Source organism: Tasmannia lanceolata, unplaced genomic scaffold (genome assembly GCF_043159265.1).
Source record: "Tasmannia lanceolata isolate RefF3 unplaced genomic scaffold, GAP_Taslan_0.1 ptg000012l, whole genome shotgun sequence".
In the NCBI taxonomy this organism is placed as follows: domain Eukaryota; kingdom Viridiplantae; phylum Streptophyta; class Magnoliopsida; order Canellales; family Winteraceae; genus Tasmannia; species Tasmannia lanceolata.
The window spans coordinates 10,716,057-10,731,348 of record NW_027518689.1 but is presented as its reverse complement, the minus strand read 5'-3'; the positions used below and the strand labels follow the sequence as shown (position 1 = coordinate 10,731,348).

The 15,292-nt window shown below is 40.5% G+C and overlaps 1 protein-coding gene across 2 annotated transcripts in view; it reads right to left on the bottom strand.

Moving 5' to 3' along the window:
• Positions 1-15,292, bottom strand: part of LOC143887615 (phospholipid-transporting ATPase 2-like) — a 158,117-nt gene that overhangs the window by 38,936 nt on the left and 103,889 nt on the right. For both annotated transcript variants that reach the window (XM_077391717.1, XM_077391718.1), the window contains one exon: positions 4,862-4,968. In XM_077391717.1, coding sequence (XP_077247832.1) covers positions 4,862-4,968 — 107 coding nt within the window. The remainder of the gene's footprint in view (positions 1-4,861; positions 4,969-15,292) is intronic.

The window sequence follows — 15,292 nt, the reverse complement described above, 5'->3', positions numbered from 1 at the left end:
CTGACCTTTTTCTAGTTTTCAGTGCGAGTCATGTGAACTCGAGAAACACCGTCGTGTGTCGTTTCATTCCCGGGTCATTAGCAGAGTGTCTACTCCATTTGAATTAGTCCATTCTAATGTATGGGAACCCTCTTGGGTCGCGTCTAGTACTAGCATTCGGTATTTTATTGTGCTTATTGATGACTTCTCACGCATGACATGGTTATATTTACTGAAAAGTAGATCTGACATGTTCTTTGCTTTTCGCACATTTCATTCTGAAATTAAGAATCAATATAATTGCAATATTAAATGTCTTCGTACTGACAATGCTACAGAATACTTTTCTGATACTAATGGCTTTCAATCCTATCTCTCCCAACATGGGACTCTACATCAGTCTTCATGTGCGTACACCTCTCAACAGAATGGTGTTGCTGAGAGGAAACTTCGCTATTTGCTTGAAGTAGGTCGTACTCTTCTTTTTCAGATGAGTGTTCCTAAGGCATACTAAAGTGATGCCCTTCTCACAGCGTGTTTCTTAGCGAATCGCCTTCCTTCCTCCGTCTTAGAGGGTGCTTCTTCTTTCGAGATTTTATCTCCTGGTAAGGAACAGTTTCCTCTGAGACCTCGTGTATTTGGATGCGTTTGTTTTGTTCATCACCTTGGACCTGGCCGTGACAAACTCAATCCCCGATCTGAGCGTTGTGTCTTTCTGGGGTATTCTCGTATGCAGAAAGGCTATCGTTGTTATAGCCCTTGTCTGCGTCGCTGGTTTGTCTCAGCCGATGTTACTTTCTTTGAGTCTGAGGCAATCTTCAAACATGGCGCGAAATCTTTCACCCTTTCTCTCGAGTTCGAGGTATCACTTCCCTTACCAGATCTACCTGCTTCTCTTCCGTCATCTCCTATTTCTGTGCAGCCACCTTCTGTAGATTCTACTTCTTCTGCCACGTTGGAGAAGCCAGCTTCACCTAAACTTACAAAGCAGTATCAGCGGCGCCAAGTTATAGATAGATCTCTTCTACCTCCTCTCGCACAATCATCTTCTGAGCCGATGATCCCTCTCTCCAGCTCTCAGGTATCTTCTCTTCCGCCTTCCATTGTTGTTTCTGATTCTCCTATTGCATCTCGTAAGAGATCCCGTTCCACTGTACATCCTATTTCGAATGTTGTTTCTTATGATAAGCTCACCAATACCTTCCAGAGCTTTGTTTCCTCTTTGTCTTCTATGTATTTAGCACAGTCAGTGGCTGAGGCTCTTGAACATCCTGGCTGGCGTGATGCAATGAACCTAGAAATTGGCGCTCTTCATAGTAATGATACATGGGATCTGGTCCCCCTACGCCCTCGTGCTCGTCCTGTTGGTTGTCGGTGAGTTTTCTCCATCAAATACCTCCCTGATGGTACTGTCGAGCGCTTACAAGCACGGTTAGTCGCGAAAGGATACACTCAGACTTTTGGTGTTGACTACACTGAGACCTTCAGTCCAGTTGCGAAAATTCCCTTTGTACGTGTGCTCCTGTCTCTTGCTGTCAATCATAGATGGCCTCTTCATCAGCTGGATGTGAAAAATGCCTTCCTCCATGGCGACCTGACTGAGGAGGTGTATATGAAGCAACCACCAGGGTTTGTTGCTCAGGGGGAGACTTCCTCCTACGTGTGTCGCCTACGCAAGTCACTCTATGGCCTCAAACAATCTCCTCGTGCGTGGTTTGGGAGATTCAATGAGGCAGTCATGCGCTTTGGTATGAAACAATGAGCAGTAGATCACTCAGTCTTCAATTATCACTCTTCAGCTGAGTGTATTTTGTTGATAGTTTATGTGGATGACATAATCATCACAGGGAGCAATTCACAAGGTATACAGCGTTCCAAAACCTTCTTGCAAAAGGAATTCTCTACTAAGGATTTGGGTCAGCTCAGGTATTTCTTGGAGATAGAGGTTGCTCGTTCTTCTAGAGGCTTGTTCCTATCACAGAGAAAGTATATCTTGTACTTGCTAAAAGAAACAGTCAATCTTGGAGTTAAACCAACTTCTGCACCCATGGATCTTAATGTGAAACTCGTTGCAGAAGGAGAGTTGTTGGAGGATCCTGGCAGGTATCGCAGGCTTGTTGGTAAACTTATATATCTCACGGTTACTCGACCAGATATTTCATATGCTATTGCATTTGTCAGTCAGTATATGAGCTCTCCATGTACTTCTCACTGGGCTGCGGTGATACAGATTCTCAAGTATTTGAAAGGGGCTCCAGGGAAGGGATTGATGTTCAAAAGACATGGCCATATGAAAGTTGAAGGCTTATCTGATGCAGATTGAGATGGATCCCCAGCAGATAGACGGTCCACCACTGGGTATTGTACATTTGTAGGTGGCAATCTTGTTTCATGGAAGAGTAAAAAGCAGGATGTTATAGCTAAGTCCAGTGCAGAGGCTGAATACAGGGCAATGGCACAGACAAGCAAAGAAGTTATTTGGCTACGTTCACTTCTTTCTGAAATTGGCTTCATTTCATCTTCTCCTTCGCAGCGTTATTGTGACAACAAAGCTGCAATATACATTGCCAACAATCCAGTCTTCCATGAGAGCACCAAACATATAGAAGTGGATTGTCATTTTATCCGTCAAAGAATCCAGAAAAGAGAGATTTGCACTGTGTTAACTCGGTCAGGGGACCAATTAGCTGATATGTTTACAAAGTCCTTAAATAAGTCAAAATTGAGTGATATATGTAACAAGCTAGGAATGTATGATATCTACATTCCAGCTTGAGGGGGAGTGTTGGAATATGTAACTTGCCTAAGGGCATTTAGGACTTTGTACATTTCTTTATGTTTTAGTATAAAGATATGAGTCAGGAGGAGATTACCCTAACTCATTCATTTTTCTCTCTAAACTTTCCCTCAACAATTTCAAAAAGAAAAATTATTTTTACTGAATGACATTTTCATCTCCTTCCCTCGTCTTTGTCGTCGTCTTCCTAGACAATTTTGTGTCATTTTTTTATATTTCTAATTATGGAGCTATGTGTTTCCATTGGATCAAAATGTATAATTGGTATTAGGGCCTTTCATAGAGATCGAGATCAAGATATTAAGATCTTGATCTGAGTCTCGAACTTTGTGGTGGTGGTCATAAGCTTAAATTTCCACTGAAACCAACACAAAACACCAAAATGTCTCTGTTTCCATCCCCACCGAAATCGAAACACATTCAAAACCAGACTCATAAGTGTTAGAAGTGTGTAAGTGTAATATAGCCTAAGGGCATAGTGGTCATTGTAGTTTTCTCCCTTATATAAATACATAAGTGAGGGGGAGGATCCCCAACTAACTCTCTCTCTCTATTCCTTCTCTTCGACTCTCATGGAAGCTAACAAGGTATCAGAGCCCTAGAGTTTGAGGTCCTAGTGACCAACCTTGAAGGCTTCTCTTTCTTTCTTCTTCTTCTCCCTCCATTTCTTCTCCTCGCCACCCACCCACCCACCCCCCCCCACCCCCCGGTCCTCAGCCGCGACCCCCCCTCTTCTCTCTCCACATCAGAGCGGCGATCTCTGTTGTAAAAGCAAAACAGTAACAAGAAAAATCTTTTTGAATAAGAACATTAACACGAGTAATCTTTTGAATAAGAACAATAACACGAGCAATTACACTTAATAAAAGTCGATTCAAACATTTAAAACTCATTTGTTACATATTTATGGAGGAAGAGACTGGAATGTTGATGAGATTTATATAAATATGTTAGATCACTTAAAATAGCTAGTGTTGCATACTGCAAGAGAGAGAGAGAGAGAGAGAGAGAGAGAGAGAGGTTTATTTTGTAATGATAAGAAAGAGAGACGTAGGTTAATATCACTGGCTTTATATCAAGGGTGCCATTGGGTAGATTAAAGTTGTAGCAAAGTTGTTTATAAACCAGTCTTAGATGCAATTGGTAGAGAACAGTTTCTGCCTGGAAAATTGAATTTGTAAACCTGCATATGAATTAAGCAAGTTCGCAAACCATGGGATAGAGTACGAAACACATTTCCATTCTAATAAAAATAATTTCAAGGATAACAAAAAAAAATAACACAAACACCTGCTATAAGAAAAAAAAGCCAATCACATTAATTTGTTGCATAATTGTGTTCTGTTGGGAAAAGCAAAACAGTAACACGAATAGTCTTTTAGAACAAGAACAATAGAGAAATCACACTTAAAAACATGTCATTTAAAATACTTAAAACTGACTTGTTGCATATTGCTGGAGGAAGAGAGTGGATTTTTATAGGATTTATATAAATGTTCGATCACTTAAAATAGTTAGTGTTGCATAGAGAGAGAGACAGAGGTATACAAATATCGCTGTCTTTATATCAAGAGAACCATTGGCAATGTTTAAGTTGTAGCAAAGATGTTCATAAACCAGTCTAAGATGCAATTGGTAGAGAACAGTTTCTGCCTGGTAAATTGAATAAGTCAACCTTCATATGACATAAGCAAGTTTGCGACCCAAGGGGTACACGAGGAACCGCGTTTCCATTTTAATGAAATATTTTCAAGGATAACAAAAAGAACTGATACAAACACCTGCTATAAGAAAAAATGTTAGTCACATTAATTTGTTGCATATGTGAGTTCTGTTGTAAAAGCAAAACAGTAACATAACTAACCATTTCGAACAATAACAACAAGATGAGTAATCACACTTAATACATGTCATTTCGAACATTTAAAACTAACTTGTTGCATAATTCTAGAGGAAGAGAGCAGATGCTGATGGGATGTATATAAATATGTTGGTTCACTTAAAATGGTAGGAGAGAGAGAGAGAGAGAGAGAAAGAGAGAGAGAGAGAGAGAGAGCTGACACTGTTGGCAGGTTAAAGTTGTACCTTTGGTTCTGAAGTAGTAATCTTCATTGTGAGTAAGACTCTCTCTATGCTTCTAGAAACTTCATCTTCACTTCTCCCATTAATCAATAGAAGTTGGCCCTTTGGTTCTGTTAACAAGAGAAACAATTTCAGGATGAAATTAGTCTAAAGTGGATTTTTGCTCCTGATTCCTTAAGAGCCCAATAGCAAAGGATCATGAAACCAAAGCCCATTTTAGTACATTTTCCAGAAAAAAAAAAAAATTTATCAGCTACTAATACGCAATATTTTGAATAGGTCCTACTATCGTTACAAATTATTAACAAGAAAGAATATAAAAATATAAAGTATATAGACCTAGAATTGTTTGAACAATTTGGCTCACCCGCCTTGACCTTGTCAAAATTTAACCACTGCCATGATTAGTCAAAAGCACAATTCAGCATAGCTTTAAATTTCCAACAAAACCGACAGGAAAAACCCGAAATGTTTATGTCTCCATCCCCATCAAAAAACATATTGAAACTGAAATGCATTGTGAAACAAAAACCGTACATGTATTAGTGGTATGCTATACCAGTATGTATTCTATACTTATATTTATATGAATTGCATGTGAAATGCTGTGTATTAATTAAATATAAATATTTATATGAATTACATGTGAAATGTGGTATGTATTGTATAACATGCGTGAAAACGCATGTCACTAGGTGTTTGATACTTTGATGCATGATTCTAAATTTCCATCTAAACCGGACGAAATGACTGAAATGTTCCATTTTCCATCCCTACCGAAACTGATTCCAAAACCGAAATGCATACCGAAACCAAAACAAGTAAGTGTATTAGTAGTATACTAGGAAGCATGGGTACTCTCCGGAGGCCCACGAACCCGTATTGGTGCGTATTGGGTGCGGGTGCGTCTGGGTACGTACCAGGTACACACCCAAACAGCATGCTTAAAAATACACGCTTTGGGAGCGTACCGGGTACGCACCCAAACCCTACCTCTAAAGATTGGAGGGTTGCGACCATCCTATGGAAAGGATTTTTGGGGCACAACCTATTTACTTTGTGGCCCATTAAATGGATGGTTTGGATCATCCTATGGTGTGGGTGGTACAGCAACATTAAGCCCCAATCGTAGGCCCCACCCATACTTTTCAAAATGAACTGTACCGACCAAACCATAGGATGATCCAAACCGTCCATTTGATGGGCCACAACGTAAATAGGTTGCGCCCCAAAATATCATTTCCATAGGCTGATCCTAGCCCTCCGATCTAAATAGAAACGGCATATTATGGAAACCTCTATAGTTTGGAGGGTTGTGATCATCCTACGGAAATGATTTTGGGGGCACAACCTATTTATGTTGTTGGCCATCAAATGGACGGCTTGAATCCGTGCTTCATAGGTACTGTGCCCGCACCCCATACCCATATCCGTGCTTCATAGGTAGTATACCACCATCCCCATCGAAACACATCTAAACCGAGAAGCATATTGAAACAAAAATTGTTAGTGTATTAGTGGTATACTATACCACTAAGTGTTCTATACTTATATTTATATGAAATGCTGTGAATTAATTATATATAAATATTTATATGAATAGCATGTGAAATGTGGTATGTACTGAATTGTGACATGCGCGAAAATGCACGTCACAAGATTTTTGATGCATGGTTCTAAATTTCTATTGAAATTGACATGAAACAACCGAAATGCTTTTGTTTCTATCCCCACAAAAACCGATACTGAAACTGAAATGCATACCATAACAAAAACCATAAGTGTATTAGTGGTGTACAATATCAAAATGTGTTACATATTTATATTTATATGGAGTGTATGTGAAATGTAATACATGCATAATGTATACATATTTTTATGAATTACATGTGAAATGTCGTATGTACTGAATTTTGATGCCAAATCAAAGTGAATAGTTGTCTTGATTATGCAATGGTTTTTAAATCTGTATTTGTACTTATTCTAGCATTTCCTGAAGTTTTATCTTAAAATTCAACATTTGCATATGTTTTTGATGTGATTTTACATGATTTCCACAAGTTCCAACCGAAACCGAAACGTTTTTGTTTCCATGGCAATCGAAACTGAAACCGAAATTCAAAACTTTGATTTGATGTTGTTAAACCATTATGGGCATTTTTTGTTTACGTAATAGCACTCAAGTGTGTATTTGTAATTATTCTAGCATTTCCTGAAGTTTCATCCTAAATGTCCAGTTGCGTATGTTTCCATATGTTTACGTACTTTTACAGGATTTCCACCGAAATTTCCATCCGAAACCAGCATATTTCCGTTTCTATCAATACCGAAACCGATACTTGAAACCTTTTCCAACAACAATAACAATAATAATGCAATTTGACTAGTTTGTATATCCTAGCACTTGATTTTTGTATTTCATAAAGGTGCTAGTGGCACCTAAAACTGTGTGATCTGCTGTCATCTACTCCGGATATCATTGCATCTGGGGCAGTGTGCAAACTCACCCTAGCCTAATTTGCTATCGCCAAAAAGTTCTTCTAGTTTAGGTCCATACCCCTACATCATTTAACCACACAACAAGGACAGTGGATATATAACTCAACTCAACTAAGCCTTTGTCCCAACTAAGCTTTGTGGATGTTGTAGGACAGTGGATATATGCGTACCCAAAATAATCGATAGAGACAAATAAAGAATCTGAAACTATACTGAACTAACATGCTCACCTAAACATGTTGTTCTATCACCACTTGCATAATACCTAGAAAATAATATTTGAATAAAACAGTTTGAATACCATAGGACGGCCTACAACATCCAAAAAGCATGATTGATGGCAGGAGCATCTCATACATCGACTAAACCAAATGAGATGTGTACTTTAGGAGCACAGCACCCGAAAGGAGAACTTTGGAGGATTTTCCGTATACCTTGCACCAATACATGTCTTGAAGAATAAGCATTGATAGCTTATACTCCCGCTGGTTAATGTAGATGGTTAACTGAATAGTTAACTGGGGTTATTCAAAAAATAGTTTGCTTGCACAAAGATCATAGTAAGGTTGTACTCAATCAATTCAACTTTCAATCTTTGGGATGGACATCAACAAATTTTGGAAATGGGGGTGTGGTACAATAGGAAACAGGAGAATGAAAATCCTTTGCATTGAAGAATTTTGGAAATGTCTCTGTCATTTCTGATATATACATTTCTTTGATTTTCTCGACTGGAACGTAATTTGAAGTGTGAAGATAAATTTTGTGTATCCGTCTTCATGGGTTCTAAAATCATGCCAGTTTCTAAATAATATTAACACAAAAGCTTTAAAATGGCATTCATACTAGAGTTGGCATCCATACTAGAGAACCATAGATCACTCGAATCTTGAAGATGAGATGATCATGTTGCTTTAAGATTTTAGTAAAATGAATAAGTATTAAAGGCACCGTGTTGATATGTTCTTGAGCTAAAAAACTTTATTTCAATGTCTGCTTCTAAAAGAATTCACACCAATTGTGGACTCTTAATTTAATAGACACAATCATTTCCAGACCTCAGTACTACCACGGAAAGCACACGGAACACAAAACTTGTCACATGAAGAAAAAGTATGGATGCAGCGATTGTTTCAGAAAGGAAATGGCTACGCATACAATGAGACTTGAGCATGTAAGAAACAATAAAAGATGCTACAACAATATAATGATTTAAACATTCGAGTGGAATGCCGAAGATCTATCCAATAGATGGAACATCAGAGGCAGCTTTTGCAACTTTGATCAGATACCTAGTTTCTGTTCTATTTGACTTTCAATCACTTTATTGGTGAAGTTAGTATGTGGAAACACATGCAACAATGTAATTTCAATTGTCTAGAAATTTTCCATGTCGAGCATTTCTGATGATACAAACATTCAGAAGCAAAGGAACAACAACAACAATACATACATAGATGCATCGAATGCTTCCCCGAAACCCCTCTCCATCTCACCCCAGCCATGGCTGTGAGAGGAAGAAAAAGAAAGAACGTGGATGCTGACAAAGACCCAAATCAGCGATTTCCGACCTATTTTTCCTCAACAAAGAAGATCTACAGAGGATGAAGCCACACACCCATGAATCTTTTGAGTTGTTGGAGAACTTTTTGAGGGATGACGGTACGTGACTATTTTGGACATCAACGGGGAGATCGCCGGTGCGTGACTACTTTGGTCATCACAGGGGGAGATCGCCGGTGCGTGACTACTTTGGTCATCACCAGGGGAACTCGCCAAGCGTGCCCTTCCTTGGAAGCACTAATAGTAGAAGCTATTATAGTTGTGGGTTCGAAATAGAGGTTTTAAAGGATGTATATCTAAACTTTATCGATGTTGGATACTCAGTTCTAGATGCCCTTCAAGTGTTACAACTGCAGAAGGATTGCTGGCACGAAGTATTATCGCATCACCCCAAACTTCGCTGCGGAGTACCTATGGGTTTGGAAGGGCAGACCTGGCACGAACCAACCCAGTAGGCAATCAAAGAGCTACTGATAGAAGGAATGAAGAAAGCAGAAGGACTACCCCAGACTGCAATTGGCGATGCACTGTATGTGGATATCAAGGTTTTAAATCTCGGTTTCGGTCATCAGTGAAACCGAAACATTTCGGTTTCGGTATGAAATTTCGGACGAAATCTTGAAAAAATTTCACCGACATTTCGGTGAAATTTCCGAAACGTTTCACCAAAATTTCTGACTCAATGTGGATTTCGTTTCGTTTTCCACCGAAACCGAAATATCGGCCGAAACGAAACGTTTCGGCCGAAATTTAAAACCATGGTGGATATTACAATTTTGGACAACCCCAATAATGCCGAAAGTGTAACTTGGGCAAAAATAGAGGATCCCCAGAAAATGGGGGCTCTCCGGACCTTAGATAGGAGGAGGAATCCTGAAGCGCTGGAGTCTTTAGCAGATTTCCGGAAATTCAAATCCCCTCAGCTGTGGTAGAGGAACGTAAGATAGCCCTCCAAAACCTTGATGTGGTCTGAGATTGGGCTAAAAAATGTATGGGGGATCCCAAACCTTCCAAAACCCTACAAGATCAACTCAATGTAGGCACTATTCTGCTTCGAATCGGAAACCCAAGCATCTCGCATCCTGCGACGGGGTGGAGATGCTTTTGGGAGTCACGTTTCATCCATCCAAATTTGGAACCCAGCTCTCAATTCAGGAGCGAAGTCGATTTGGGTCAGATTTTATGATGTTCCATTACATGGATGGACATCTCCATCGCTCGAAGCTATGGGAAAATACTTCAGTCAGGTCCTAAAAGTTCAATTATCAGGGGACCACGACCATTGTTTGGCATATGCATCCGTAAAAGTCCTTACCAAAGACTAGAAGAACCTGCCACCCTTCATAACTTGAAGATAGATTCTGGCCGGACCAGATCCGGTCAAAATCGAAAGAGATTGTTGTTTGGCACAAACAATGGAAGGTTTTGCTCGACGGAAGGATTGGGGTTGTCTGAAGTGTCAATACCAGAATTTCAAATGGCGGAAACTCTGTAGGGTCTGTTATGGTGGAAGAGACGGTGCTTCAGCAGTGACATCTCTGAGACGGTACTTCAGTAGTGACATCTCTGCCTCAAACCAAATCTCGCCGTCAACAAAACCCAAGAGAGGAAAAGATCTGGCCAAATTCCGGCAATACCCTTATCACTAAGACGAATAGAGTATCATCTGTCCTAGTCTCTGGACAAGAGATCGAGAAGAAACAACAGATCTTAAAATCATGCCTAATTGGTCGTCTCAAAAACCATGAAGTAGGGCTGAAAGACTTATGGACATGGGTGAAAGGGTTTTGGAATCTCCCTACCTTACCAAAACCCTCCGTTCTTGCACCTCAGGAAGTTCTTTTCATGTTTCAAGAGGAGCACATGGTAGCCAACCAAAAGAACAAGGGGGATAGGGCGTCTGGTGACTATTTATCCTCTCTCACGGAGTGGAACCTAAGTTATCAACAGGGTGCTGAAATTATGTGGGTTAGATTTACAAGAATCCCCCTCCATGTTTGGGCCATCTCAACGGTGCAAGCCTTGGGCTCGTTATTTGGAACGGTCCTTGAGACAGATATGAAAGGACACCATGAAGACTGTATGAGTTTTGCTTCAGTGAAAATCATTGCCCCGGCTTGGAAAATACAGAAATCGCTGGTGGATCTTCAGGTTAACGGTATCTCCTTCCAAGTAAGGGTTGAACCGATTGCCGAAGTCAATGCTGAAGCTCGGAGACCAAGGGAACCTACTGGAATATTTCAGGAACGGGCACCGGCGTCAGTGTTGAATAGCTCCGGCTACCGTACCAACACCAAAGAGAAGACCGTTGTATCGGTTCCCAAGTGGCAACCCCGGACACGTGCGAGTAGCAAATCTCATAGATCAGTTCCCACGTGGCAGCCTCAAAGTCGCGCATTGGAAGACTCTAGCGAGCCCTCTAACCCACAGAGAGCGATTTCAAAATTTCAATTTCAATTGCCCACGACAAAACTGGCTGGAAAAGTGACTAGACCAGGCATAATGGCAACAATGCATCCCGGACCCAAACAGCAAAAGACCTTACTGCCCTGGGTCCACCCACAATTAGCGAATAAGGTAAATCGAGCTTTGGGCATCTTAAGGCAAGGCTTGAAGAAGAAGGAAAAAAAACCAAAGAGACACTTATCAAAACACTGGTCTGCAAAAGGAAGAAAACAAAGTAGAGGGGCTGTACAAAACCAGAAACCAAATGATAAACCCAACGTCTCCTTTAGAAGCACCTCTCAATCTGTACCGGAATTTTCGAGAAATCTGCTGTGTCCTGGAGAAAAGGGTCCTGCGTGGATCCCAGGCCAGCAAGGGGTCTCTGTTTGAAGAGTTTTGAAGCCTTGGGAGTACATTCCCGCTCCCAATGAAGATAGGCTTCTGGAACATTAGGGGACTAAGAGAGGATAGGAAATTTCGGATTGTGAAAGACTTTATTGCTAAGAATCGGTTAGACTTGGCGGCATTAATTGAATCAAAACTAATGGGGGTCACAGATGTTACAATTAATAGGTCCTGGGGGAGGAACCAGCGAGAATATGTTGCAAAGGATGCGAATGGCACAGCAAGGGGAATCATTGTCATTTGGAGGGAGAGTAGATTCCGTCAAAAAGCTGTTAGAGAAGGGAGATTTTTTAAAACTATAGTCTTCTCTTCTCTCGATTGGAATGAGGATTGGATGCTCACAGCTGTTTATGGGCCAACTCGTTCATCTCAGAGAAGGAAATTATGGCAGGAGCTGAATTCTCGTAGAGAATCATGGCAGGGTCCCTGGATTCTAGGGGTGACTTCAATACAATTCACTTTCCATCCGAAAAAAATACACTTTCGAGAAGTACAACCAGCATGAGGAACTTTTCAAACTTTATTCAAAACAATGAATTACTGAGCATCCCTCTCAACGGAGCAAAATTCACTTGGTCCAATAAACAGGTTCGCCTTGTTATGACAAGGATCGATCGTGTCCTCTCTCGTGAATGGGAGGAACGTTTCCCACTCATTTCTCAGAAAGCGTTGCCAAGAACGGAATCTTTTGGAAGCACGCTTTGCAGAAAAGGTTGAGCAGTGGTGGAATGAGCTAGATGTCAGGGGCTGGAAAGGATATGTTATTTGCCAAAAACTAAAAGGCTTAAACTCATAATCAAGGAATAGCAAAATACTTTCGATGAAGAATCTAGTCAGAGAAAAGAGGCTATCTTAAATAGGCTGGCCTCTTTTGAACTCAAAGAAGAGGAAGGGACACTGTCAGAGGAGGATCAGCTTGCTCTTCTAAACCTTCTGGCCGAAAATGAGAAGCTTCTGCGCAGAGAAGAGATCCGCTGGAGACAAAAATCCCATGCCTTGTGGCTCAAGGCTGGGGATAAGAATTCCAAATTCTTTTACCACACATCCAATTCCCGCCGGAGGGTAAACCTGATCAATTTCCTAAGACACGGGTAATCAATAGTTGAAGACCCCAATCTCATCAAATCTTTAATTGTGGAATTCTATTCAAGCCTCTATTCAAAAGCTGTGCAGTGGCGTCCGAAGATGGAGGGTCTTAACTTCAAACAACTATCGAGGTGAACAGAGAGCTAATCTGGATCGCAATTTCACAGAGGAGGAGGTCGAACAAGCTATCTTCTCAATGGCTGGGGACAAAGCCCCAGCTTCGGATGGTTATCCTATGGCTTTCTTCCAGTCTTTTTGGAGGATCTTGAAAAAGGACATTATGGCTTTCTTTGTTGAATTCGCCCAGAGAGGAATCATTAGTGCAGCAGCGAAAGCGACCTTCATCGCATTAATCTTGAAAAAGGACATTATGGCTTTCTTTGTTGAATTCGCCCAGAGAGGAATCATTAGTGCAGCAGCGAAAGCGACCTTCATCACATTAATCCCAAAAAAGGAAGGTATTATTGGGAGGAGAGACTTCTGCCCGATTAGTCTGATGCACAGTATCCCAAAATAGTTGCCAAGCTATTAGCCCGAAGAGTGAAAAGTTACATGGGGGATATCATATCACAATTCCAGGGAGCCTTTGTTGACTCAAGGCAAATTCTTGATGGTGTCCTAATAGCTAATGAACTTATCGATTCAGCAAAAAGAAGTGGGCGTCTGGGCCTTCTTTTCAAAATTGATATAGAAAGAAAAGGCATATGACCATGTTGATTGGGATGTCCTTGATTTCATTCAAGAAATAATGGGTTTTGGATCATCATGGAGGAATTGGGTTAGAGCATTGATATCAGCCAACTCTTTCTCAGTAATCATTAATGGCTTAGCAGAAGGTTTCTTTAAAGCATCAAGGGGGATCCGACAGGGGGACCTATTGGCACCTTATTTGTTTATCATGGTAGTGGAGGCACTTAGTCTATTGTTGACAAAAGCAAACAGAATGGGGTTGATTGGGGGATTTCGAGTGGGCCAGTTAGCTGAAGAGATAACCCATCTCCAATTTGCAAATGATACACTTGTCTTTATCCAATACACCCCTCAGGCTATCTCCAATGTCATGACAATCCTCAAGTGGTTTGAGGTCGCATCTGGCCTTAAAATTAATTTAGGTATAAGCATGCTCCTGGGCATAAATTTGGATCAACTAGAGGTGCAAAGATTGGCAGTGTCTATTGGGTGTTCTGCAGAGTCTTTTCCGATTTCCTATTTGGGATTGCCCTTAGGATTCGGTATTCCATCGGCGTCCCAATGGGATCCGGTAGTTGAAAGAATTGAAAGGAAACTGGCTACTTGGAAGAAAAAGTAAACCTCTCTTGGGGGCAACGTTTTAAATATCGGTTTCAGTACCGATTTCGGACCCCACCGAAATCCAAAATTTGGTAAAATTTCGAAATGATTATTTAAATAAGTCCGAAATTTCATGATTTCGGCAGAAATTTCGAAATTTCGGCCCAAAATTTCGGAACATTCCCTTTTTTTTTAAAAACGAAAAAATTACATTTAGGACCGATTTGACCTATGATTCGTCGAGACGTCGATTTTTTAGCAACAACCCGTGTTGACACGTGTGTGGACACGTCTCTTGATGTCGCAGAGATAGAGATAGAAATAGCAGATCTGAAGTCTAGAAGACGTTGGCTTTTAGCTTTTTTCCCCATATTTCCCATCAACAAACTGACACTAAGAGGCCCGAAAAGTTTGGTGATGGACATCTGCTTTGGATGTCTGCTTTCATGCCAGGTGGAAGCAGAATGGGTCTCATCAATACTGGCAGGGTCATCTTTATTAATGCTTTTTCACTGACTGTTACAGTTCCCAAAAGAGCTATTAAGACTTTTAGAGAAAAGTAAAACAAAGATGGCTGTTAATATCAAAGCAAGGAGATGATTTGTTATCTATATTAAGAGAAAAAGTAAAACAAGGAGATGATTTCCATTGATTGTTACAGTTCCCAAGAGAGCTATTAAAACTGTAACTGCAGGAGAAAAAGTAAAACAAAGATGGGACCTTGGGTCAAATTCATTCGACCAGATATGGAAAGAGATTTTACATAGGGAGATGATATATTCACCCCCCTTTTTTACCATGGACAGACCCTCTAGTGTAAAAGATTAGACATAATCACATAAATACACTAGAGGGGGGCTGTTCTAAGTAAAGAAGGGGTAAATTTATCACTTCCCTTTTACAAAATAGTAAACATGGTGCTTTCTTTCTGTAATGTATGCTGAAAAAAAGCAAGATGAAAACAGATTTTGGGATAAAATAAATTAAGTGTTCTAATCTCCACCTCTGTCCCCGTTTCTAGATTTTGAGGAGTTGCTGTGTCCGACACTCCGTGTCGGTGTCGACACATGACACCCGTGCCGTGTCCACAAATCATAGGATTTGACCAATGTGAAATGCTATAATAAACATAAATACACAATTAGG